Raw genomic sequence first — 25,040 nt, forward strand, 5'->3', positions numbered from 1 at the left:
TGCCAGTCAGCCTCAGAACACAAATTTATTTTGGGAATAATTATAAACAAAGTGATGAATTTGTTAATATCTTGAAAAATGAGAACAAACAAAACAGTTTGTCTATAACATTTCTTTTACATGTTTTTGTATTTGATACACTTATCTGCAGTATACTTAAGAATGACTGGGTATTTCTAAGATTAATGAAGAAAGAATTTAAACAGCCATTCGAAAAAGTATATTTTGAGGTTTTCTTTGAGACAGTCATAATTTGTTCTTTCTGGCACTTTTCAAATCTTTATCCTCTAAGGAAATATAAATTGGATGAAATTAATGAAATATTGTTATGAGTGATTTAAAGGTCACAGATCATCTTAGTGGGGAAAATTAGTGAGACTGGATCAGTGTTAGAAAAAATGGTGTTAGATCTTTTCTATTGCTCTACTTGAAAATAATATTGCTAAATGTTATTATGATAACTCTTGAATCAAGTTGCCTGCCTTGTAATCTCTACAGATAATTAGTAATGCTTGAGAAGCTCAATTCTAGCAAGATTGAAATTAATGTCATCCATATGTGTTTACCATTTATTTCTGTCAGTTGATTCTTCAGTATACTCACCTTTTTCTCATTTTCAGAATTGATACGTTCCAGGTTCTGCTTATTTACACTATTATTCTTATTTATCTACAGGACCCTGGACCACCCCCACCTTCTCCATTACTAGGTTTGAAGCCACTGCAATTATTAGAAGTGAAAGCAAGGGGAAGATTTGGTTGTGTTTGGAAAGCCCAGTTGCTCAATGAATATGTGGCTGTCAAAATATTCCCAATACAGGTAAGCCTATCACAGTTACATATATTTTACATATGTATTTTAAAAGCTGTAACCAACTAGAACATTATAACTCAGAAGCAGTCAAAACACACAGGCCATGTATTCCAAAGTGATACAATGATACAGGGAAAAGCAGTTAGCCTTTTTATGTCTGCCTTCACATCTAAAAATGGAATTATTAGTACAAAAATGTTTGTTTAGAGTGGTAGAATTACATTGAATAAACATGGATAATCTTTGCCAATTAAAATTCTATGAAAATTCTAAGTATTTCAATTATAAAACCTCATTGGTTAAATTTTAATATCCCTTTTACATTATCAAAAAAAGCAAACATAAAATTGAAGAAGTAGTGTATTCTGTTTTAGAATTGCTGTTTGGAAGTATGTGACTGGACTGATTTATTTTGATTCTACTTTGAGTGTTTATGTAATTATTTCAGTTTTTGTTTGGTGAATTTTCAGAGGCAGTGAATCAAGACTCCAAATAATTGGTTTACTATTGAATTGTTTTTCTTCCAAAAACAGCTGAACTTTTCATAAAACCCTTATCTAACATGCTTCTACACTGTTCTTTTATTGCATCGTTGGTGTAAATTAATGATTCCATTTTCCCTTGTTCTTGCTTTTGTACCCCTGTGGCTAATGCTGTCCTTGGTACTTAAGTCCTGACTGGATTTGAGGATATAAGCTCTACCTCTACACCTAAGTTTTCCTTATTCCAAAACTATCATATAAGCAATTTGCCTTACTATATCTAGATTTTAGCCTTCTTACTTCTTCTAAAGCTTGCATTGTAGAATCTATGAAGAAATTTATTACTTTTTAAAAATTATTTTTGTTAGTAATGCAGATCCTGTAAACTACAATTTAGAACTCTAGAGTATATTCTGTAGTGCCAAGATTAATTTTTTAAAAACTGAGAAAATATATTTTAATGTGTGAGGAATCTTAAAAATTACATGAAAGTATTTGGATATTAAGAGTACCAAGCATTTTATTGAATGCTCTTATTGTGTCAGGTGTTATATATTACATATATGTATGTTATCCATAGGTACATGTAATACAACAACACTATGAGACAGATATTGCAATCCCTGTTTTACTTAATGAGGAAATTGATTATATATCTTGCCAAAGGTCAGTGGCAGATCCAGAATTTAAATTTAGGTAGTTTGGATCCAGAGGTTTCCTAATCCATTATGCTATAGTACTCACCTTTTCATCATCCTTTCTTCATGAGAAGAAACTAATCTATAAGTAGAAATGTGTAGTAGACCTGAATCATTTGCAGGCACAAACGAGTATATGGTAACTTTAAAGAATGTTACATAATATGCTAATCTTTGAAAAAAAATGTTTTCTGTTTGGATAGAATAATTCCACCTGAATTGCATCTTTCAGGGAGATTATTTTTATTACTGACAGAAGCACCTTCACACCATGATTAAATAACAGTGTAATACTTATTATAATAACTTGGAAGCAGAATGTGTTGCCATTGTATATACAGAAGTGCAGCATTTCTGATGAACTCTTTTTCCTCTAGAAACAGAAAAGGTTGTTTTGAGAGATTAGGGTGGGACAGGCATTTAGTATGGCACTGTCAGAACTTTTTTATAGTATTAACTATTAGAACTTTCTTTTATTAAATGAAAAGACAAAACAATCTTTTCTACTTAAATTCATTTTTTGGTTGTTTGGCTACTTTCGAACTTTTTGAGAAATTTCTTAGATGTGATTTATTTACTTTTTGTTGTTGTTGTTGTTCTTACTATTCTTTCTTTTTAACTCTAGGATAAACAGTCATGGCAAAATGAATATGAAGTCTATAGTTTGCCTGGAATGAAGCATGAGAACATATTACAGTTCATTGGTGCAGAAAAACGAGGCACAAGTGTGGATGTAGACCTTTGGCTAATAACAGCATTTCATGAAAAGGTAAAACTACCTAACATTTTAATTTAGTAAAATCATAGTTAGCTTACCTACCTGTTGTTAGCTATAAATCTCTCAGACTTATTTTTCAGTAAATAATATAATATAGTTATTATTTGACCTAAGTACAAATTGCTCATAAATAAAAATCTGTTTTAAAATATAACTTATTTTAACACAAGAACAAAGACAGTAGCTTTTAAAAAACTCTCTACTTGTAATACCATCTTTTTTCCCATATTTCCTGTGCTGTATGTAATTACCTCTCTTACAAATATTTTAGTATAGTCAGTGCTTAGTAATTTTCATTACAGTTAATGACCTATTTTGATTTCATAAGCCGTTTTCACTTTGAATTGTATACCCTATAACTCTTTAATAAATCTATAATGACAAACCCAGAATCAGAAAATTTATATGCTCTTGTAGGGTAATTATCACCAAAACATACTTGTGTTTTTTTCTTAACTTTTCAAATTCCAGAGATGTTTAAAAGTACCATAAATAAAAAAAAAAAATTACATTTTTGGTGCTTTCATCATTGTTAAGTATGTGGCTCTTATACCTTAATTCTTGATCATAAGGATGTTTTATTGGTGATTGATTATATGTTCTGAGTTTTGTTATCCTAGTCCTATGGTGTGTAACATCTCTATAGTCACTATACTTTCACTTTTAAAATATTTTCTAGGAATATTTTAAAATATTTTGAAGAAAATTTTGATTAATGTGAATTGGAAGGAAATTCGGACCATTCCAGAAAGGTTGCTTTTGGATATTTTTATACTCCAAGGAAAGATACGTTATCTTTCACTTACAGATAAAAAATTCCCATATACATATGGCTTTTGTCAAGAGCTTAAGTTTTTTTGTTTGTTTTTCTACCCTCCTTTCTTTAGGGCTCACTGTCAGATTTTCTTAAGGCTAATGTGGTCTCTTGGAATGAACTGTGTCATATTGCAGAAACCATGGCTAGAGGATTGGCATATTTACATGAAGATATACCTGGCCTAAAAGATGGCCACAAACCCGCTATATCTCACAGGTAGAGCAAAATTTATTTATTTTTTTCCAGATAATTCAGAATATGTTTATGATTTAATAAGCTTTTAACTCTCCTGAGTAAAACTTATTTTTCCCCTAAATTATCCAGTCGTGCCTCAGAGGCAGATGATTTTCATTTATTTTTTAAATTAGTTTCGAGAATGGCCAGGAAATATTTTGGAAAATGTATATGCTAACATCATTAGTAAAGTTTGATTATCTCCTTATGTCTTAATTTAGTCTCATTTCTGAAAGCATAGTTGAGAATGAAAGTATATTTTCTCTAGCTCAAAGGAAAAAGAAATTTATTTGACTCAAATCATGATTTAAGGTGATTCTAAATAAATACAAGGGGATGTAAATGAAGGAAAGTCTTTGTATGTGTCTTCTTTGCTTTTTTTTTTTTCCTTCAATTAAAAAAAAAAATTTAATTGTGGTACATGGGAATGAAATCCAGGGTCCAGTGGCTCTTCACCACTGAACCAGTCCTTTTTATTTTTATTTGAGATAGGATCTTGCTAAGTTGCTCAGGCTAGCTTTGAATTCACAGTCCTCCTGCTTCAGCCTCCCAAATCTCTGGTACCACAATGTCCAGCTCTTTGCTTGTTTTTTGAGTCATCTTGTATTCTTTTCTTAATTAAGGTTGAAGGAGACATCATACAAACAATTGTCAGTGAGGCCATAATATCTAGACCTAACAGTTGCCATTTCTCAGGAGAAAAAATGTTTTTCCTTAAGCATTTACTCAGTTTGCCATATATTTAGCTTCCTTCAACATGGGATTCAATTTGTCACCTTGTATTCAATTTAACAGTGGTTTTTTCAAAATGGGCAGTGACTGGTTCATTTAACAACTATTTAGTCCAGTATCACCAGGTGGTGTTTTAGGTTGCTTGGAGGCATTACTTTAAACCCACCTCTTATATGTAGATTCCTGTTTTGCAAACCTTAAATGACTTTTGCTTTATAAATGGCTCCTTTTTCTTCTTATCTTCCTACATGCAATTTGTCTTCTATACAGGGAACTAATCCTTTGGAGTTCCCAAGGTTATTAGGAGTAGGGGCCCTGAAAATCCTGAATCTCAAACTGTTTTTTGGAGCATTTGTATATACCTGTCCTTCCTCTGTCTCCTGTAACTGTACGCATGCCATTGGTCATGGCACAGATGTATTTAGTTAGAGTATAGTAATCTCTAGGATGAATTGTTGAGGCAAGTGTGTAGAGGAAGAATCTTCCCATTTCAAAAGTGTTAGCCTTTTCAGAACATCAGGACATGGCTCGAGTAGTATGTTTATGGTAAAACGTGTTATATATCCTAGAGATGTTTTTCTACAACTGGATGAAAAAATATAAGAACTAGTACAGTAAGGGAGCATTCTAAAATATAGGTCTATACCAGTTGACAAAAGGCTATAATTCAGCTCTTTTAAAAAAATTCTTTAGTTTTCACATATTTTAGTTTTTATTGGAGTTTGTTACTCTGAACTTTGAAATATTCTTACCATCTTAAGTAATAGCAATTTTATGATTGATATGTGGGAGTGGCATAGATAAAGTGTTGGGAATGGCACTTCTTTATAAAACTGCTTTACGGTGAGGATTCCTCCTTCTTGTCTGTGTTATGAATAGGAGTATTGTTACTTTACTCAGCTTCAGGCTGTACGTGGACTCTGCTTAAGGTGGTTCTTTTCTCTTTTCCTTGCATTTCATATTTTAACTACTATTTTGTAGCAGAGATATAGCATAGATATTCTCCCTCTTTCCAACTTTGAACAAAAAATTTAAAAGATAACTTGTTGAAACTTAATTTTACTATCTTATTTTTATATTTGCAAGGGACATCAAAAGTAAAAATGTGCTGTTGAAAAACAATCTGACGGCTTGCATTGCTGACTTTGGGTTGGCGTTAAAATTTGAGGCTGGCAAGTCTGCAGGTGACACCCATGGACAGGTAAGGAAGGATGGTAATTATAACATCTAACAAAAAATAAGTTTGTCTCATTTTTGTAGACTGGCATATCAGGATTGAGTTGCTATAAAATTGTTGTGGTGATTAACTTAGCATCTAATCAAGAGTTATGTGTTAAATTTTCTGAAGAAAATGTCATTTTATATTGTGATGGAGGACTCAGGTGGCTTAGAATAGTATTTCATAAAACAACTCCTAGAAGTTACAGGATTGTTTTTAAAAAGTGGATCACTGAAGACCCCACCTTTTGATGATCCTCACTCTTCTTAGGGAGTTCTTCTTCATCTTCTTTTTATTTTAAATATTTTTTAGTTGTCAATGGACCTTTATTTTGCTTATTTATATGTGGTGCCCAGAATCGTGCCCAGAATCAAACCCAGTGCATCCCACAAGCACTCTACCACTGAGCAGCAACCCCAGCCTGGGGGTTCTTATTATTAACTCAGTAGGTTTAACTCTTATTCTTTCACCATCTTAGTGGTATAGAAGAAAATCAGCTGTTAAAGTGCTACAGTGTATTGAGATCCCCTTCCCATTTTTCTACCCAACGATTTCTTGCTTTCTTTTTTGTTTCTTGCTTTTCTTTGTTTCACTCACTCCTTAATCAACTTTCTATGAATTCTTTCCAGAATACAGAACCCTTGAATAGGCCTGATTGAGGTACCTAATTCCAGTTCAACTCTGTAGCACTAGATCTTGGCAATGGAAATATTTATAAAGGCCAAAGAGAAAGGATTATCTGTACATTTTATTCTCAGAAGCTTTAGGCTAGGAAAGATGTTTTTCACACCTATAAGATAACCTTTTTTTTTTTTCAAGAAAATCTCTTTGACCTAATAGGTGACATTTCCTACAAAGCCAAATGATTCATTGGCTTTGGTGTTACATTTTTTCATCTTTCAGTTCATGATAATTCTGAGCTTTCTTTTTGTCAGCATATCCTTTTCATTTTCTAAGAACATAGTTGTAAACAATCATGGCACACAAATTTTGCCAGTGTTGACTAACAATTTAAAAATTTAGGGCAATGATCATCAGTCATAGAACTCTAGAAAAGTTGACACCAAATCTCTTTGGAAATGGAGGCACTTTTTTGGCAAATATTACCAAGATGGAGATTATGTAGAAAGCCTTTGGGACAAACCTCTGTACTTCTTATGATTCACTGTCATAAGATGAAATTTTGGAAAGTTTCATCCTTGGTACCTCATAAGCCCCTCTCCCATCTTTTTCTGAGAAAAATTGGGGGACTCATTCATGCATATTTAAATTCCTTCATAACTGGGTTGTATGGCTAAAGATAACTAATTACTTATACCAGTTGATCCTTGACTTTAGATTTTATGTACCAGAAAATTTCAAAACTATTTGGAGGTACTTGAATGTTATTGTACATTTTATATATTGCAAAGCAAGAACCCTGGGGAAAAATACAGATTTTTGTCTATTATCATCAATTTATAAAAGACTACTTTAGGCTAAAAATTTAGATAAACCATAATCTCATAATAAAAGAGCTTTGGATGGCATACATTTATCTTTGAGAGAGAAAAGTAGGACAGAATGGGAGAAAACCTTTGCCAGCAACTTTTTTGATAGAGGATTAATATCTAGAATATATAAAAACTCAAAAACCTTACTCCTTCCTCAAAAAAACTCCACTGCCCAATCAGTAAATGAGCAAATGAACTAAATATACACTTCTCAAAAGAGAAATACAAATGACCAACAAATGTATGAATAAATATTCAATGTCTTTAGCAGTTGGAGAAATGTAAATCAAAACTATACTGAAGTTTCATTCCACTGCAGTTAGAGTGGCAGTCATCAAGAATACAAATGTTAATAAATGCTGGCAAAGATGTGGAGGAATAAGGAGCCCTTATTATACACTGTTGGTGGGATTGTAAATTAGTGCAACTACTATGGAAATCAGTATGGAGGTTCCTCAAAAGACTAGGAATGGTGCCACACATGACCCAACTATACTACTTTTCAAGTGTTTGTCCAAGAGAATTGAATACTGAGTGATACATGCATACTGATGTTTGTATTATAATTTTCGGTAGCCAAATTGTGGAAACAACCTATGTACCGTCAGCAGATGAACAAAGTAGAGTTTTAGTTAGCTTTAAAGAATAGAATTATGTCATTTTCAGGAAAATGGATAGAACGTGAGAACATAATGTTAAGCAAGATCAGCTGAATTCAGAAATGTGTTTTTTCTCATATATGGAAGCTAGAGAGGAAAAAGGAAGAAAGTTGGAGGGATCTCATGAAAATAGAAGGGAGACTCTATGGTAAAGAAAGGAGAGCAGGGGGATGGAGGAGGGAAGGGAAAGGGGAGGTACTGGGGAATTAAATTTAATTATGTTGTGCATATGTATGAAGCTGTAACAGTGAATCCCACTAATATGTATAGTTATTCTGTACCAATAACTTTGTTTTGTTTTTTAAAAGTGGGCTTTTGGAAGGTGCTAACTTGCAGTACAGTTAGTTATTCGGAATAAAAACAATTTTAAAGCTACTTTTTCTTTCTGTAAAGTGTTCTCCTTACCAAATAAATTGAAAACTTTAAACTTCGTGTTTTAGCGACCTATCCTTATTTTTTGTTAAACATCTGTGCTGTGTGTGTGTGTGTTTGCATATAATTCCCCAGTGTCTAGTCTGGAGTAGGGATCACAGTCCTAAGGATGGAGGTTTTTGAAAATAGCAACAGCTCAGCTGCTCAGTAGATCTACTAAAACTCAAGTATATTGTGGTCTGCCCACATATGTCACAAAACTTTCTTAAACATCACATAAGAATATCGTCAAGCACCAACCAGAGCTAGCCATACTAGCTTAGTAACCATAGTAATAGTACTAAGAAATACCACATTGTTGGGGACTACCTTGGTTAATTATTTTTACAACATTATATAATGTCTATCGCTGAAACCCTCAAAAAAAGAGGTTTCTTAAAGATAACATTTCAAATAGTTTTCAAAAGTACAGTTGAAAACTATGCAGCTTTGTCTCTTCCATTCTGAACATGACAGGATATTGTTGTTGTTCATTGTTTAGTACCTTGTGATTACTTGTAGAAAAGGAGAAAAAATTCTAAACCTTTACCAGCATAACATCTGTTGATATATTTTTTTAAATGTACTCACACATGATCTTACTATGTATACTCCATAGTCTGGTGGACATAATTTAGTTGCCTTACCCTCATAATAGACCATATTGGTTTTTATTCTTAAAAAATTGTAAAATGTTAGTTCATAAAGTTAATGAATGAGTACTGTTTGTTTTCAAAATCTTTTTCAGGTTGGTACCCGGAGGTATATGGCTCCAGAGGTATTAGAGGGTGCTATAAACTTCCAAAGGGATGCATTTTTGAGGATAGATATGTACGCCATGGGATTAGTCCTGTGGGAACTGGCTTCTCGCTGTACTGCTGCAGATGGTAAGGGAAAAAGTATTTTTTAAAAAAAGTACATATGCTACATTTATGAAGTGGATGATTACATTCAAAGGTAATAACGTACATTTCTGTTTTAATGAAAAAGAGGTGGTAGAGAATTCAGGAGGCAGGAAAGCAGAGAGGGTGGGGAGGGAAGAAAGGAACTGGTCTGTATTTACCACTGCTAGATATTTTGCTGTATACTTCACATACTTTCAGCTTATTTCCTAAAACAGTTTTGGAGGTAGTTGTTATTATAGTTCTACAGGTGAGGAAATTGTTTCAAGCTAGTAACCAATGAAACTTATATTTGTGACTCTGATCCAGGTGTAGAGGAATTGCTACTACTTGAGCTAGGTCATATAGGTTCTGCTTGCCAGGTTCTCAAGTCAACTATTTTGGTGAGAGGAAAGGTATGTAGAGTGGGAGTGCCTTTTGACTACCTTTCAAGACTCTCAGGCTGTCTTTTGAACACTCAGGAAATGCCAGCATATAGTTAACCAGATTAAATTTCAGTTTTGTCCTCTAAGACACAGAACTGTGATCATGCTTTCAGATGTACTACAGAACTTTGAAGGTTTGACCTGACATAGACATTAGTCACATTCTCTACCACACTTTGGCTCTAAAGGGATTCCTATTCTTTGTTCTTGTTCAAATCATTTAAGCATTGGGTATTTACTCATGGGTTGTAAACCTGCATACCATATTCCTAATGTAAAAACTGTAGAATTCTACATATTTGGTCTTTAGTGCTCCTTCATAAGATCTCTACTGTGTCTTAAAATATGTTGTAGCACATTTTTGGATAAGATAAACTTCCTTTTAAACTTCCAAACAAATGTAAATGAGCTTGATTTGTTTTTCTTTATTCAACTTTTAATTGCCTAAAAACTTCAGTTGTCAAAAAATTATGTTGAATATTTTAAAAGGTATTACTAAGAATATTCTGTTTTCTAAATACTGACAAAGCTCTTGGTGTACAAACTTCTTCTGAAATGTGAAATTTGATTTAGAGGACTATATTTTTAAAGGAACTCAATAGAATGTTCAGAAATGGACAGATTCATTTCTTCAAGATTGGGCTGGGTCTAGAACCTAAGAAAGGTTGAAGCAATTTGGGAATAATTTTAACTTTTAAGTATATAGGAAAATGCATAAACAGTTATGACTCAAAAGTGGAAGAAGTATTACAATTATATGCATTTATGGAAGCTTAAGTAGGTCAGAGGACAGATGTTACAGGAAAATGTATTTTATAAGAACTTTAATATGAATTTTCCATAGTAAACCATTGGATTAGGTATCACAGGGACATAAAGCCCAGTCTTCAAGTAATATACAGTTAAGATGATAGAAAACATTCTGGACAATTAACTCTAAAGTAGGTGAACTATCTAGCCCAGTGCCTGGTACCTAAACATTCAGTAAATGTTTTGAGATGAATGCCATACCTGAGAAATATAAGAGAGTGTTATGGGAGTTTACAGGAGAAATTGCTTGATGCGGAAGAGGAGTCATCAAGGAATATTTTATGGGAAATGAAAAGGATAGACTCTGTCTATTCTTAAATTCTTTATATGTGCTATGACATAATTAGAATCAGGTACTTCTGACTCATAAACAAAAATTGGGGAAGGCCAAAGGGACAGTGTGGGTGCTTTCAAATATTGTTGGTGACTAGCCATTGATGGTTAAATTTGGTGATTTTCACACATCAAATATGCATACCAAATTCCTGGAAATCTTGTTAAAATTGATATTCTGACTGTGTAGTCTGGGTTGAGGCCAGAGCATCTACATTTCTGAAAAGGTATCAGCTGAGGCCCGTGCTGCTGACCTTGAACATGAGGTTGGACAGACATACCTTAGAACATCAGTATTGTCACTGGAGTGTTCAAGCAGAGACCAAGTGTCCACACATCAAGGATTCTTATTTGCAGAGAGCTAATTACTCCTTGGTGATTCATTATATTCTGCCCAGCAGTATTTGTACTTTTCAAGACTGTGCACAAGACTTGTGTCTGGTCAATGAAATCGCTCAGTAGTGACTGTCAAGAGGAGCAAATAGTGATTAAAAGCAGACTTAGATGGATTCAAATTCCATATAATATCTGTATGCCTTTGTGCAAAATTACATAAAAATTTCTGAACTTCTTATCTGCAAAATACAGGTAGTGCACCTTCACTGTGTGAAGGTAAAAAGGTGATAAATTATATATTTAATACCAGTTTCTGGTCAGATAAGTGTTCATTGAATCTTAGTTACTATTAACTCTTACGTGCATTTATCTGAGTAGGTAAAAGAAAGACTTATTGTTGAATGAATTTTGTCTGTGAAGGTACATTCTGACTTGTTGGGAACCCTGGTTGGAGATAGTTGCAAGTTAAAAAAATTAAACATATAAAATACATATTAAAAAATTAAAGTTATTGTGAGAAAAAGCAGAGAAGAGGTGTAGCTTTGATGTGCATTAGTTCCTCATAGGGGACATGTAGTGGAGTTTGAGTATGCCACAGAATAAAGGTGATTATAACACATTTAACTCCAAATCTCCCAAGATGGAAATACCATTAACCTTTCAATCTGAATTGCAAGAAGGAGTTGGGTCCCTTAAAGAAGGGTATATGAGCAGTTGTTCTCTTGCTCTTAATGTCATTATAGCATGTGGAATTGGGAAAAGGTGATTCAGAATGTATTTTACAAGGTTTGTACCAGTTTGGAAATCAGGAAGATTTTAATTAAAGTGACCCCACCCCCCTGTTGTTTTGTTTTACATTTCAGGACCTGTAGATGAGTACATGTTGCCATTTGAGGAAGAAATTGGCCAGCATCCGTCCCTTGAAGATATGCAGGAAGTTGTTGTGCATAAAAAAAAGAGGCCTGTTTTAAGAGATTATTGGCAGAAACATGCTGTAAGTTACTCAGCTTTTTATTTGAAATTTCAATAAAACATTTTTCAGAGGAATGATCTACTCTCTGCACATTTTTCAGAGGTGTTTCTAGGAAGATGATCTTCACACAGGATATTCCATACTATATTGCAAAAGGGCTTTGTTTACCAACCAGGGAGATGGTAAAGTCACAGAACCTTCTAAGGCTCGATAATCCTGTGCAAGTAGCTTATATTTGGAAACCTTCCTAGAGAAAAGAATGACTGGTGCTGGGCTTGTGGACAGCTAATGGCTTTGCTGATCACCACCTTCCATGATGCCATTTTTAAATGTATTGAATAGCATCAAGTTTTCTTACTGTGGGAGTTTTTTGCTTTTTTGTTTTTTTTTTCCCCGAAAGCCTTTTGATTTAGACTTAGATTTTGAAGTTCATAAGAATACTTTAAAATTACAAGTTAGGCAGAGGATGGAACAGTATATTATTGCTTTGTGTTTTTTGGTCTAAATATAGTTGGAAATGTGGATAAAGCCAGAGAGCAAATCCTGAAGAATCACCTAATCTTCTATCTAATTTCAAGATAGAAATGATGATATTAAACTAAAAAAATTAAAAATGATGTAACCTCCATTAGCCATGCTTTTGAGTATAGTTCAGGGATCAGCATTGAAATGATCTGGTTTTGTCAACAATGGATAGGAACTTTGGGAATTAAAAAATATTCTGGTTGTAGTCTCCAGTACTTAAATGTTTTCTTCTTTCTGCTTCTCTGGACTTGTGTATCATTAAAAAAGTGAATGTTAACAAAATAATATCAAACTTTGGTAATCTTGAAACTTAATTGACCCACAAAAAGCAGTTTATGAAAATTTTAATCTAATTTCTAATAGGAAAAATTGCTGTGGTGTTTGACCATGTTTTTCTCCCCTTAGGGAATGGCAATGCTTTGTGAAACGATAGAAGAATGTTGGGATCATGATGCAGAAGCCAGGTTATCAGCAGGATGTGTGGGTGAAAGAATTACCCAGATGCAAAGACTCACAAATATCATTACTACAGAGGACATTGTAACAGTGGTCACGATGGTGACAAATGTTGACTTTCCTCCCAAAGAATCTAGTCTATGATGGTTGCACCATTTGTACACACTGAGCAATGGGACTCTGAACTGGAGCTGCTAAGCTAACAAAACTGCTTACAGTTTTATTTTCTGTGTGAAATGAGTAGGATGCCTCCTGGAAATTTAAGAAAGCAGCCCCTTGTTGAAAAAAATGTGGCTCTGGGAGACTGCTGCATTGCCTGCAGCACAGATGTGAAGGACATGAGACTAAGAGAAAAACTGCAAACTCTATAAAGAAACTTTTGAAAAAATGTACATGAAGAATGTGGCCCTCTCCAAATCAAGGATCTTTTGGACCTGGCTAATCAAGTGTTTGAAAACTGACATCAGATTTCTTAATGTCTGTCAGAAGACACTAATTCCTTAAATGAACTACTGCTATTTTTTTTAAATCAAAAACTTTTCATTTCAGATTTTAAAAAGGGTAACTTGTTTTTATTGCATTTGCTGTTGTTGTTTCTATAAATGACTATTGTAATGCCAATATGACACAGCTTGTGAATGTTTAGTGTGCTGCTGTTCTGTGTACATAAACAAAGTCATCAAAGTGGGGTACAGTAAAGAGGCTTCCAAGCATTACTTTAACCTCCCTCTCAACAAGGTATACCTCAGTTCCACGGTTGCTAAATTATAAAATTGAAAACACTAACAAAATTTGAATAATAAATCGATCCATGTTTTGTAACAAGTTATTACAAATTCACTGTGTTATTTAAGAAAAAAAAAAAAGTAAGCTATGCTTAGTGCCAATAGTAAGTGGCCATTTGTAAAACAGTGTTCTAGCTTTTCTTGTGCTGGTATGTAATTTAGGGAAAAGTGTTTTTTGAAATGAAAAAATGGTGTCATTTCCCTCTTCCCAGATTTTAAAGCTTCATTTTATATCCATGTGTCCCAAAATATTGCATACTTACCTAAGTATTTTTTGTTTTTTTTTTTTAGGTGTGCCGTGCTTGGGGAATGAATATTTGAAAAATTTAAAGCATGATTTAAATTTTTTTAAATGAGCTGTGACACTGGAAAGCTCTTTTTATCTTTTAAAATAGACTTCCCCCCCTCCTATTTATACATGTAAAACTATTGTTTTTTTCTTTACACCAAACAGTGTGTGGGATATTCTTTATCACTGTCTTAGGACCACCTCAGGAAGCGTCATTACCCAGAATTCCTCTCTCTGCTTTGAGACTCCTAACTTTATCACTATACTTCTGCTTGGTGCCATCTTGTCAGAGTAATGTTTGACATCTGTGATATGTAAAGAATTGTCTTAGGACAGAGATATTAACCTTAAGCACAGATTTCAGATGTTACTGCTTTAAACAAATCAGGGATAACAAGTTAAAGTTGTAACTTAAAAATATGCAATGACATTTAGTGGTAACCAATGTTGATGTAGGTAACATAGCTTAGCCTTCTCCCCCAAATTGCTTTTACAACTAACTTGGATATTAATTTAGGATAGTTCATGCCTTATCCTTGCTAAGAAAATGGAATTGATGGTAGGTAGGTGCCAAAGTGATTTTTAAAACAATACTGCTTTGGAATGTAATTGGACGCTTCTTAAAACTTATATAGGCCAAAGTAAAACATTAATTTCCTGAATTTATAGATTACTAACCAAGAAATAGCCAGGATTATGCTATGTACTTTTTGTCAGATCATTTTGAAATACATGTTAACTTTACAAATTTTTTACATGTCATTATCAGGAGCTTACTGTGAATGCATCATCTTCAAATGGTTATTCAACCACACAGTATACTGCATTTTACATATAATATGTACTCAATCTCTGGGAAGAATAAATTGTTATTTATAAACAACACATAGGTCAACAGACTCCAAGCAGGGAGGAAAAGGAGAGTAATAGCATTCTTGTGCCACATCCCATACAGATCTGTTTGTGCTCTTGGTCATGTGTGTACCCAAGGTTTCATGTATTCCTAAGAATTCCCATTTCAGTGTTAACCACTTTTATTTCAAAAAGTACTTGGCCTCTCTCAATTTCTTCATTTGGGTTTTCTTCCATCTGGGAACTAATCACGGGGAAAATATGGAAAATGTGCAATCAAGAAAACAATTTGGAGATAGATTTCTACCTGTTGTAAACATTTAACCCTCTTAATAGTTAGTGGGGGGAAAGGGATATGAATGTTTGGCTTATGAGAACACTAAATTTTATATCAGTTATTCACAATATAAAACATTTTGTCTTCATGTTACATCTTTTTTAAGCAAACTCTAGGTATTGTATTTAAGTCTAACCAATTTTAAAACTGTATCCTCCTGAAAAATATATTTAGAAAATCTTTTTATAAGCAGTAAAGAATGTTCCAGTGACTGCTTGTCCTGATACCTAATCTTGTTAAAACTTTCTTTTTGCAGGGCATTGGTTCATAGTGCAGAGGGGGAAAGTTAAAGTTTGAGCTAGGAATACTGGAAAAAAGATCAGAGGATCGGAGAAAATGATTTCTTTGTTTTGGGGCAAACTGAAGACCCCCTCCCCACCCTAATAACTTTTCCTCATGTGTATGGTGCTCCACATGATTTGTCTTGTTCTTTGCCTTTCTGATACCTATCAGAATTGCTGCTCTAACTCACTCTTCACGTTGCCCAGATTCCCCATGTAAGAAATCCTTTATGATCAACTGCCATAGGACTGATGGATTAACCAGTGTTTGGCTTTATTTGAAGTCTATGCCCTGCCGAGATCTTGTATGTATTTTAGATACTAGGACGTTTTTAGCATGTGATGTGTGATTCTTGTTTGGATGTTTTTATTACAGGTACCTTGTGAATTCCAGAAAAGAGACTGTGCCTCACAAGTGTTGGTCCCATGACCTTGCACTATCTTTCATGGTGACATTTTGAAAATACAAACAGGAAAAACACCAACATCTTTGGAATTTAGGAATAGAATCAATCACAAAATTAAAGACTCCCTTTTGCCCCTTTCCTCACCCCTGACCAACAGCTACATTTAAATAAAATGTAGGTGGTTGGGAAAAACTGGTCAGATGGTAGTTTAGTGGAATAAACTGATTACCATTTTTTAAACAATGCTTCATCACAGATATTTTCCAGTTTTCTCTTTTTTACTTTTTGAAAAATTACTTTTTAGGAACATTTGGTATAAAGTGCATAAAATTATTTACAATTTATGGGCAAAATGATACAAGTAGCATCTTGATTGAACATCATTTACCTCAGATATTCAACCAGCAGTACGTTTTTTATGCAGTCTCAACCCATATCCTATTTGTTACCTCTCAAAATATTGGTAAGCAATTATTTTAGCTTTACTCTGTACTTCTTGTCAGTGTTTTGGGCACAGGTTGTTGTACTACTGTCAAATCACACTTGCTATTTTTTCTGCAAGTATTTAACAGAAAGTTAAAAACAAAACACACATAACCCCTCTTCCCCCAATAAAACACCATCATGGTTAAGTGATTGTTAAATATTGTAAAAATAAAATGTATGCTATCCCCATTCCATCTCCAAGTTAAATAAAAAAATGAATATGGTGTGATTTGCATATGCAGTTTTTCTTTAGCTATGTTCTTAAAAAGGAGAATGGTAGCTCTGTAATTTACTGTGAGGCTTCCACCTTAAGATTTGCAAGAATGGGGATAGTGTTGAAAGGAGGTTTGTCAATTACAACATTCTCCTCCTCTGTTGACTAAGCAGACTGTATTCGCACCCAAGTATATATGTTGGACCTGCAAGCATTAGGCAGCCAGAGGCCGTTGGCATTGTGTAATAGTTCATCCCAATAGATTCTCAGTTTTTTTAGGATAAAAAGGAAGGAAAGGGCAGCCCTTAGGTCATGGTGGTTTGAAAGAAATCGCAATGCCTTCTAAACCAAATGAAAATGCAAACCATGGTGGGATGTACACAAAATCTCTACAGAAAGACTGAATTGCTTTCCAGAGCATGCTCTTCCAAACACTGAATTTTTAGGAAGCAGGATATTATGCTTTTGACATAAGTGACATTATGAACAAAGTTTAGATAACATGGGTTTTAATTACTTAGCAACACTTGAATCAGAGGTCTTTGATGGGTCACTTGGGAAGGAATATGAGTTAATGTTGCTCTGAAATAAAACTCATTTGCTTTTCAAGCTGATGATCCATGGGGGTTTTGAGTTTTTGTTTTTGCTGTAATTCCTCTTAATAAATAACGTAGTTATCTTTAAGCTATGCTTCTAAGTTTTACAATGTTCTTAAAAGTTCTTAATTTTTTTTTTTTTTAACTAGGGCTTTTCAGATTTGGTTTTCATTTCACTTACATAGTTCAAGCAGTTTATGAGATGAAGACGTTCTCCCATGAAAAATGCCTTTGAGATGTAGGCATATCACTTGTATGATTTTTTGCTAACCACCGCCCCCTGCCATTTGCTTTATAACTGTTGTATTTTACTGCAATCACTGATTGCATCCTAGTTTTTAACCCTGTACCTCGTTGATGGTGGATCTACTATAGTTTTTATATAGCCAGGAAAGCACATGAGGGCTCTCAGCTTTCAAGTGGCATTATAACCTAATAAAAATTAGCAATGCTCACATCTTTTCATTAGGCTCACTCTTTAAGGTGGACAGTACTTTCTTAACATAGTTAAAAAATTTTTTAAAGGAAAATTAAAGCTCAAAATTCTTCCCTCTAGTAATAATAGTAAGGCTACTATGTTTTAAGTATTTTGGCAAAAGAGCCTCTAAAAATGCACAGACTATGGCACAGAACCAGTATGCAAGCCTTAGTCTTAATGAGACATTGCTGAAAAGTAAATGAGAGATCTGAAGACCTAAAAGGGAAAGTCTGTGTATGTAAAGAAGAGGTTATAACTACAGAAGTGCTAACTTTTATCATATATTCCACTCTTCCTAAAATCCAGAGAAACTGTTCATTAGAGCATACTTTTAACAACTGGCTAAGGAACCCACTGTAAAATGGGAATTGGTGTCAATCAGAATGTGAGCTGAACTCCAGGAGGATCTGCCAGCTATTCCCAACCTGTATGATTCTGGACACTGCCACTATTGTCAGTTTCCTAATCTGTAAATAACAGTACCTGCATCTCCATAGGGCTTCTAACAGTTAAATGGTTATACACTACAAAAGGATAGGGAATGTCTTTTACAAACATTTTCCCATGACAAGATATGGAAGCAAATATTCTTGAACAAATGAAATTACTAGTACTCACTGAGTGCTTATTACATTTCATTTTAAACATAAACCTGTGTTAGTTCCTGGATTCTTAAATCTGTAAGGCAATGCTTTGACTGACATTCTACTTTTTGAAATAAATATTCAGCTAACAGCTGCCAAAAACTGTCCAATATTTGTAAGAGTAACTTTCCATAAATCTCTGAAGGCACTTGTTCAACAGGCAGATTCTTATTCCCTTGGACTATAGCAGGTCCAAGATAGTACATTAAAAAAACTCCTACGAGGAATTCTGATGTAGATGGTACCACATTTTAGAAGTTGAGAAAAGAAATGTTCAAGCTCCTTGGCTTTTTTCTTCCAAGTGAATCATTCTCTGGCTAAATTTGTCAGTTTCCTGAACTAGAGGACCTGGGGTCTGGATGGAATCCAAAATTTGCACATGTACAGAAATAAAAAAAAAAAAAAAAAAAAAAAAAAAAAGCAGCACTCCTACTGGAACCAAAAAGGTGACTTATTACACATCAATTCTTATGTTTCTTTACTGCTTTTAAAATTTGTAAAAATATTAGGCTACTTGGCAGGAATGAACTCTTCAAATGAACCACAGCTACTTAACAAATGTTAAATAACCATCTGGTCTGATCCTTATAGTAGTCACATTTTATTCTTTTGTACTGCTTATAGGACAATCTAAATTGATTGCTGGAATTAAAAATCACAAAAATATTCATGATTCAAAGACAGGACACAGCCAAGACATGACACATTCAGCAGTTGTCCATAAATACAAAAATGTTTATAAATATAAAGGAACATAATAACCTTTCTTGTTAAAAGGAAAACAGCTTTCAGTTCTTTGGAGAAGTATGCCTGAAATGCTGAAACTAATCGCTGGCCATATTCATAACCAGCTTAGTGAGGATGTTGCCCACTGCCTAACATCTGTAGGACAGTTGGGGTATTTCTGCAGAGCATTCATAATTTGAGTATTATCCAAAAGCAATTTCATCAGCTGGTATTCTCTCTGTGAATTTGCTGAAGTTCTTTCCAAAGGCTTTATTAATTCTAATTGTTGTAAGTGTTCAAATGCCTGAAAGATGAAACAAATAGTTTAGGTTGAACAAGGGAAGAAAGTAACAAAAGTTAGCCCAGAAAACAGGGTGTGGTGCATCATGGAATCCAGTGCCAGAAAAAAACACCAACACCAGGAAAAAAAAAAATCAAAAGCATTAACAAAAAACAAAGTTATTATCAACTCCATAAAACTTCGTATCACCATGATGAACAGTGTAACAATGCAGTTACCTGTCCCTATGGTTTTGAGTGTAAACAAGGCAAATTTTAACTCAGTCTTCACAATATGGTTTTGTTCCTAACCTCATTCTATATAATAGTTCCTTCTGTGCTTTTTTTTGGTGCTAGAGATTGAACACCGGGCTTCACACATGCTAACCCACTCTTATCATTGAGCTACATCCACACCCCTTCCTCTGGTATTTTAATTAACAAGGGGTTTCCCAGTTCTCTTATCTATAAAAGTGTAAGAATATGGTAAAACTTGATTACCTAGCTTACTCAAATTTGCATTTGTATTTTATTTTTGCATCTGTAAGACTTTGCTGTATAAAAGTTAAACACAACTGTAATAAAGCAGGAGGCAGGAAAGTCCTATGAGTGTACCAGGACTATTTAGCTGTTCCTGTAATTTAAGATTCTGAAGAATGGTACAGACACGGACATTCTTTAAAGAGTGTCATTGAGACTGTCACACATGTTAATAAGTTCTCTTCCAAATTCATCTTCCTGACCTTTATGGAGCTCTTCACTGTCTGCTTCCTCTTGCTTCTAATATTCATATATTACTGTCTTTTCTAAATTTGTATTAAAAACCCATTAAATTATGTTGTGCTAATCATTAAATAGTTAAAACACCAAATTAGATTCTTGAGCATTACAGTCATACAGTTCACAGTTAAAAATATCATGGGAATATATTCTCTATCATAAAATTCTTTTGATGAAAAGAGAAAAAATTCGGGCACCTTTTATTTCTGAAAATGAGAAAATACTGGATGCTGCAGATGTTGGGATTGAACAAAACTGAAATTTACGATTTTTCTAAGCAGCAAAATACAACCTTATTTAAAACATAGAAATGAGCTGCTGTAAATTATCCATAACAATTCAAATGCTCTGGTAACATTTCTACTTTTCATAATGTTCACAACCACAACTATTAGATATGGAGTTAGAAAAAATTCGGACCTGCAGCATGCTAAATACTTTTCTTCTTTCTCTGAAGAAATGGCAACTCTCTATACTCACTTTTTAAAAGTTCTATAAGAAACAAAATTCAGACTATTACAGATGCAGAAGAATACAGGGGTCCAAAAGCTTCTGAATTTTAAAATCATGCCTTACCTACCCCCTACATAAAACTTTCTATATATGTCCACCAGCCAATAGGATTTTGTCCTGTACGCTTCTTAATGGCCTTAGTCTGCATTTTTGTCTCCTTATGCTGTTGAGATTATAAAGCCAACTCAGGTTGAAAAGGGACAGGTATTATATTTGATGTGTTTGATAGACTAATGAACAGCTCATTGGTAGGACGCAAATGCTAATAACAGACAGCAGAGGGCAGCATACTTCCACAAACTGTAAAACTGATTGCCTTCAGAGTAATTTGAATATTGCATTTTTGGGTAATTTTTGTCTGGAAAAAAAATCCTAGAGTAAATAGCAAAAGTTTAAAACTTGATGAAAGGGCAATATTAAATCTATATAATCAAACCGTATCTAAAAAATGTTACCTGTCTGCAGAAAAACAACAATAAACCAACTCTTACCTTCATGACAACAGGTTTCTCAAAATTATAAACAGAATGGGCCTTTCTTTGAACAAACTTCTGAAATTCTGAAGAGAGAGCAAGAAAACATTAATATCTTCAAATAAGCATCAGGAGAAAGTCAAAAAGAAAGTACCAAAGTCTCATCTCACCATTATAGACCATTTGAAAATTAAAGGGCTCCTCTTCATAGATGTCATTCAAATGTTTCATTGCTATTATAAGACAGATTTCCAAGACTGATAGACCTATAGGAAAAGGGAAACATATTGTAAGTTGTAGTTCAATAATATGTAAGATTGAGACAACTATCTCCAAAGTGTAAGTATAGTGAAAAATCATGGTTTTGAAGGATGGAGGCAAGGTCACTCCTAGCTTCAGATGTGTTTAAATCACTATTATCTACATAAACTTAAATCATTTTACCTCCCTGAATTGTTTTTTTGCATCTGCAAAGTAAGAATCTTTCTAAACTTAAGAGTTGTCATGAGACAATACATCAAGCATTCAAAGTAAACAATAAATAGAAACTGTGATTATTATGAGATTTTAAATCACAAAAGGCCCTTGAATGAGATTTATTCAGAGAATCCCCAAACTCCTCAAAACAATATTCAAAATTGTGTGTGTATGCTCCCTCCCCCAAGAAAGAAAAATGCTCACTGAATTTTTAAAAGGGATAATGAACACAAAATGACTTAAATGCCAATGAATGTTCTTCAATGCTACTTGGTGAAATAAGAACCTCAGTAATACAGTATATTATCTGGATTTCCAGTGTGACAAGGGAGGCAGACTGTGTCAAATTAAAGTGATAACCTTGTAAAAGGACTGAGTTAAAGGCTGTCTGTATATTAAAGTATTCTGTAAATTATGTGCTATGAACAATGTTAATTATAATTTTGAAAAATATATTTAAACACAAACTTTTAAAAACTACAATAAAAAACCCCTAAATGACTAATAAAACAGGCTTCTCACCATGTACAATATTTGCTTTAGAATCCATGCTACAAAGTTGGTTTGCCTCCATTAAATCTGCTGCAGTCAAAAATGGATGGGATACTGTTACTCGAGTTAAAGCCAGCATCTAGGGAAATGTGAATCAGAAAACCAATTACTTTAGCATTTTTAAGGTATTACTGAACAAAGCTGCTAAATTTGTATAGTTTATTCTTATGGGAGAGTAAACATGAAGACCTGGACAAATATTCTCAAATTTAGCTCTATTAAAATATAGTATTTCAATCAATGTCACACACCTTTATAAATGTAAAGCCTAAAAAATTGTTTGCTACATTCCTCTACCACCTCCCACTTATGACTTACTCTTCAAAAGAAGAACACTTAAAAAGTAGGACAAGGAAAAGAAACAAAATAAGAATACTAATCAAAACCTCAACATAAACCATAAAAGCAGATCTATACCTTTTATTAATTCCCCCAATCAACTAGTGAAGGTTAATGTAAGATATATAGAAGTTACGTCTTATATTTGATTGTACAAAAACAAGAACAAAACAAAAAGTAAAATGTATACCCTTACAAACAACTCTGCTTGAAAGTGAAGTCCAATTCTCATGTATTTTTCATTTAACTTCCCCCAAATGAACACAAATCCTGGACTAAAGTTCCCTAATACCTATTTCTTTTTTCTTTAATTACTTGTTTTTCTCATAAAAGTTGAGATGTTTAGGGTTAGCAGATTTAGCATATAAAAATACACAACATAGTTGGGCATGGTGGCACATGCATGTAATCTCAGTGACTCTGGAAGCTGAGGGCAGAAGTATTGCAAGTTTGAGGTCACCCTGGGCAACTTAGACCATGTCTCAAAATAAAAAATAAAAAGGGCTAAGGATGTAGTTAAGTGATAGAGCCCCCCTATGTTCAATCTCTAGTACTGCAAAAAAAAGAAAGAAAACTTCAACCTATGGTTAAATTTGTATATGAAATCAATGATGAATAGTTTCATAGTGTAAGTATGTACCATGCAATATTTCAGACATACTTAGGCTAGAAACTTTCACATTCACCATAATCATGGTATAAGTATCTTAGTTTAAACAGAGATAAGCAATCCCTGCAGTTCATTCTGCTACTGGGTGGAACCTAGGCTACCAATATCTCCTTCCCTTTCTCTCCAGTCCCCCCACTGCCTTTGTTATGAAGTGTCATTTTTTTTTTTTTAAACACAATACCTTTGTTTATTTTTATGTGGTGCTGAGGATCAAACCTACTGCCTCACATGTGCTAGGCAAGTGTTCTACCACTAAGCTACCTTAGCCCCTGAAATATGTTTTAATATACAAAGAAGCAACAGAGAATAATGTAAGACTTAAGACTACTTTCCCACTTTAAGAAATATAATTTTACAGAGTGAAGCCTCTGTCTCCTCCTGACTCTCTACCTCACCACATAAAATATCCACGTATATCTTTATACCCATACTATATGTATGTGTATTCCCCAGACAAGCGTCATTTTCAAATTTTATGTAAATAATGTGTACTTTCAAAACTCACTCTCCAATGAACATTTAATTATGAAAATTTATCCATGTCAAGGTGTCAATTCTAGTAATTTTTCTTTATATTCCAATGTATATGCCCACAATTATTCATTTCCTATTGATGGAAATCTAAGGTGCAACAAACAATCTTATACATCTCCTTATGCATCTGAGTTTCCCCAAGAACCTAATTTGCCAAATGTTTTTCAAAGTACCCGATACATTACAAGCAACAATAAGTTTTAATAATTACCAACACTATTGCTTTAACACTCGCCAGAATGGCAAAAAAGAAAATTTACTTGTAGCCTTTACCTGCATTTCCCTGGTTACTAGAGACACTGTAGATCCATAATACAAAAAGAGCTTGCAGTTAAGACAGAGATAATAAAATGATGATCTAACCATATCAGAAGTAACTCACATGCATTGCTATGAATTAAAAATAGATAATAGGAAACTGGCAGAACAATGGTTGATGTTGACAATACTGGGGCAGAAATATTTTCCCATAATGGGGTATCCATCCATCCATCTATATCTAATACCTACATAGCCACAAATTTCTTCATGATAGCCCCATTGCTAAAAATGACAGGGGAATTAACCAATTGGGGAAAATTTATAGGAAAAAAGAAAAATTTTGTGAATAAAAACAGGAATGGGAAAGGAGAAATTATAAATAAACATGGTAGAATCACATAATAAAAGATATAAGCTTATAGCCAGAGAGCCTTGGGTTAAGTTCTGACTTTGCCACCTACTAGCTGTGGGCAAGCTGTTTAAACTCTTGGAGCCTCAATTTCTTTAAAGGCAAAAATAAACATCTAAGGATAAAGAATAAGATTATTGTAAAATTTAGACATAATGTAGGAAAAGCAATAGTATTACCTGGCAGATGTGCTAAGCAATAAATGGTTGCTGCTGTTATTATTATTCTATTATTATTGAAAGTGACCGAGAAAATAATTTTCTCCTTAAAAGGATCTGCTGTAGATAATTTTCTAGAAATAGCAGAGTATTTCACAAATACTCTTAGTGAAATAAGTTCTTTAACTTTCAGAACAATTAAGTAGTTGTGTACTGATAGTGACCTTGTTTAAGGTTAAGACACAATACACTTTAGTGAAAGACCATAACCAAATCGAATTTATGCCAGGTATATAAACTGGTTCAACAATAAAAAAAAAAAAAAAAAAAAAAAAAAATCGATGTAATCTAATGTACCAACAGCTAAAGAGAAACTGTATGATCAATATCATCTAATCCACCAT

The 25,040-nt window shown here is 33.7% G+C and overlaps 2 protein-coding genes across 8 annotated transcripts in view; one reads left to right on the plus strand and one right to left on the minus strand.

The window, feature by feature from the left end:
- Acvr2a (activin A receptor type 2A) overlaps positions 1-13,996 on the plus strand; it is a 79,824-nt gene extending 65,828 nt beyond the window's left edge. The window contains exons 5-11 of the mRNA XM_047547391.1: positions 676-819; positions 2,619-2,762; positions 3,659-3,804; positions 5,641-5,755; positions 9,085-9,223; positions 12,006-12,136; positions 13,046-13,996. Coding sequence (XP_047403347.1) covers positions 676-819; positions 2,619-2,762; positions 3,659-3,804; positions 5,641-5,755; positions 9,085-9,223; positions 12,006-12,136; positions 13,046-13,240 — 1,014 coding nt within the window. The 3' untranslated portion in view covers positions 13,241-13,996. The remainder of the gene's footprint in view (positions 1-675; positions 820-2,618; positions 2,763-3,658; positions 3,805-5,640; positions 5,756-9,084; positions 9,224-12,005; positions 12,137-13,045) is intronic.
- A 5,053-nt stretch (positions 13,997-19,049) lies between these two features.
- Orc4 (origin recognition complex subunit 4) overlaps positions 19,050-25,040 on the minus strand; it is an 80,499-nt gene continuing 74,508 nt past the window's right edge. For all 7 annotated transcript variants that reach the window (XM_047547396.1, XM_047547397.1, XM_047547394.1 and 4 more), the window contains 4 exons: positions 22,236-22,344; positions 21,407-21,502; positions 21,255-21,322; positions 19,050-19,495 (listed from right to left, as the gene is read on the minus strand). In XM_047547396.1, coding sequence (XP_047403352.1) covers positions 19,307-19,495; positions 21,255-21,322; positions 21,407-21,502; positions 22,236-22,344 — 462 coding nt within the window. In that variant the 3' untranslated portion in view covers positions 19,050-19,306. The remainder of the gene's footprint in view (positions 19,496-21,254; positions 21,323-21,406; positions 21,503-22,235; positions 22,345-25,040) is intronic.

Source organism: Sciurus carolinensis, chromosome 3, assembly GCF_902686445.1.
Source record: "Sciurus carolinensis chromosome 3, mSciCar1.2, whole genome shotgun sequence".
In the NCBI taxonomy this organism is placed as follows: Eukaryota; Metazoa; Chordata; class Mammalia; order Rodentia; family Sciuridae; genus Sciurus; species Sciurus carolinensis.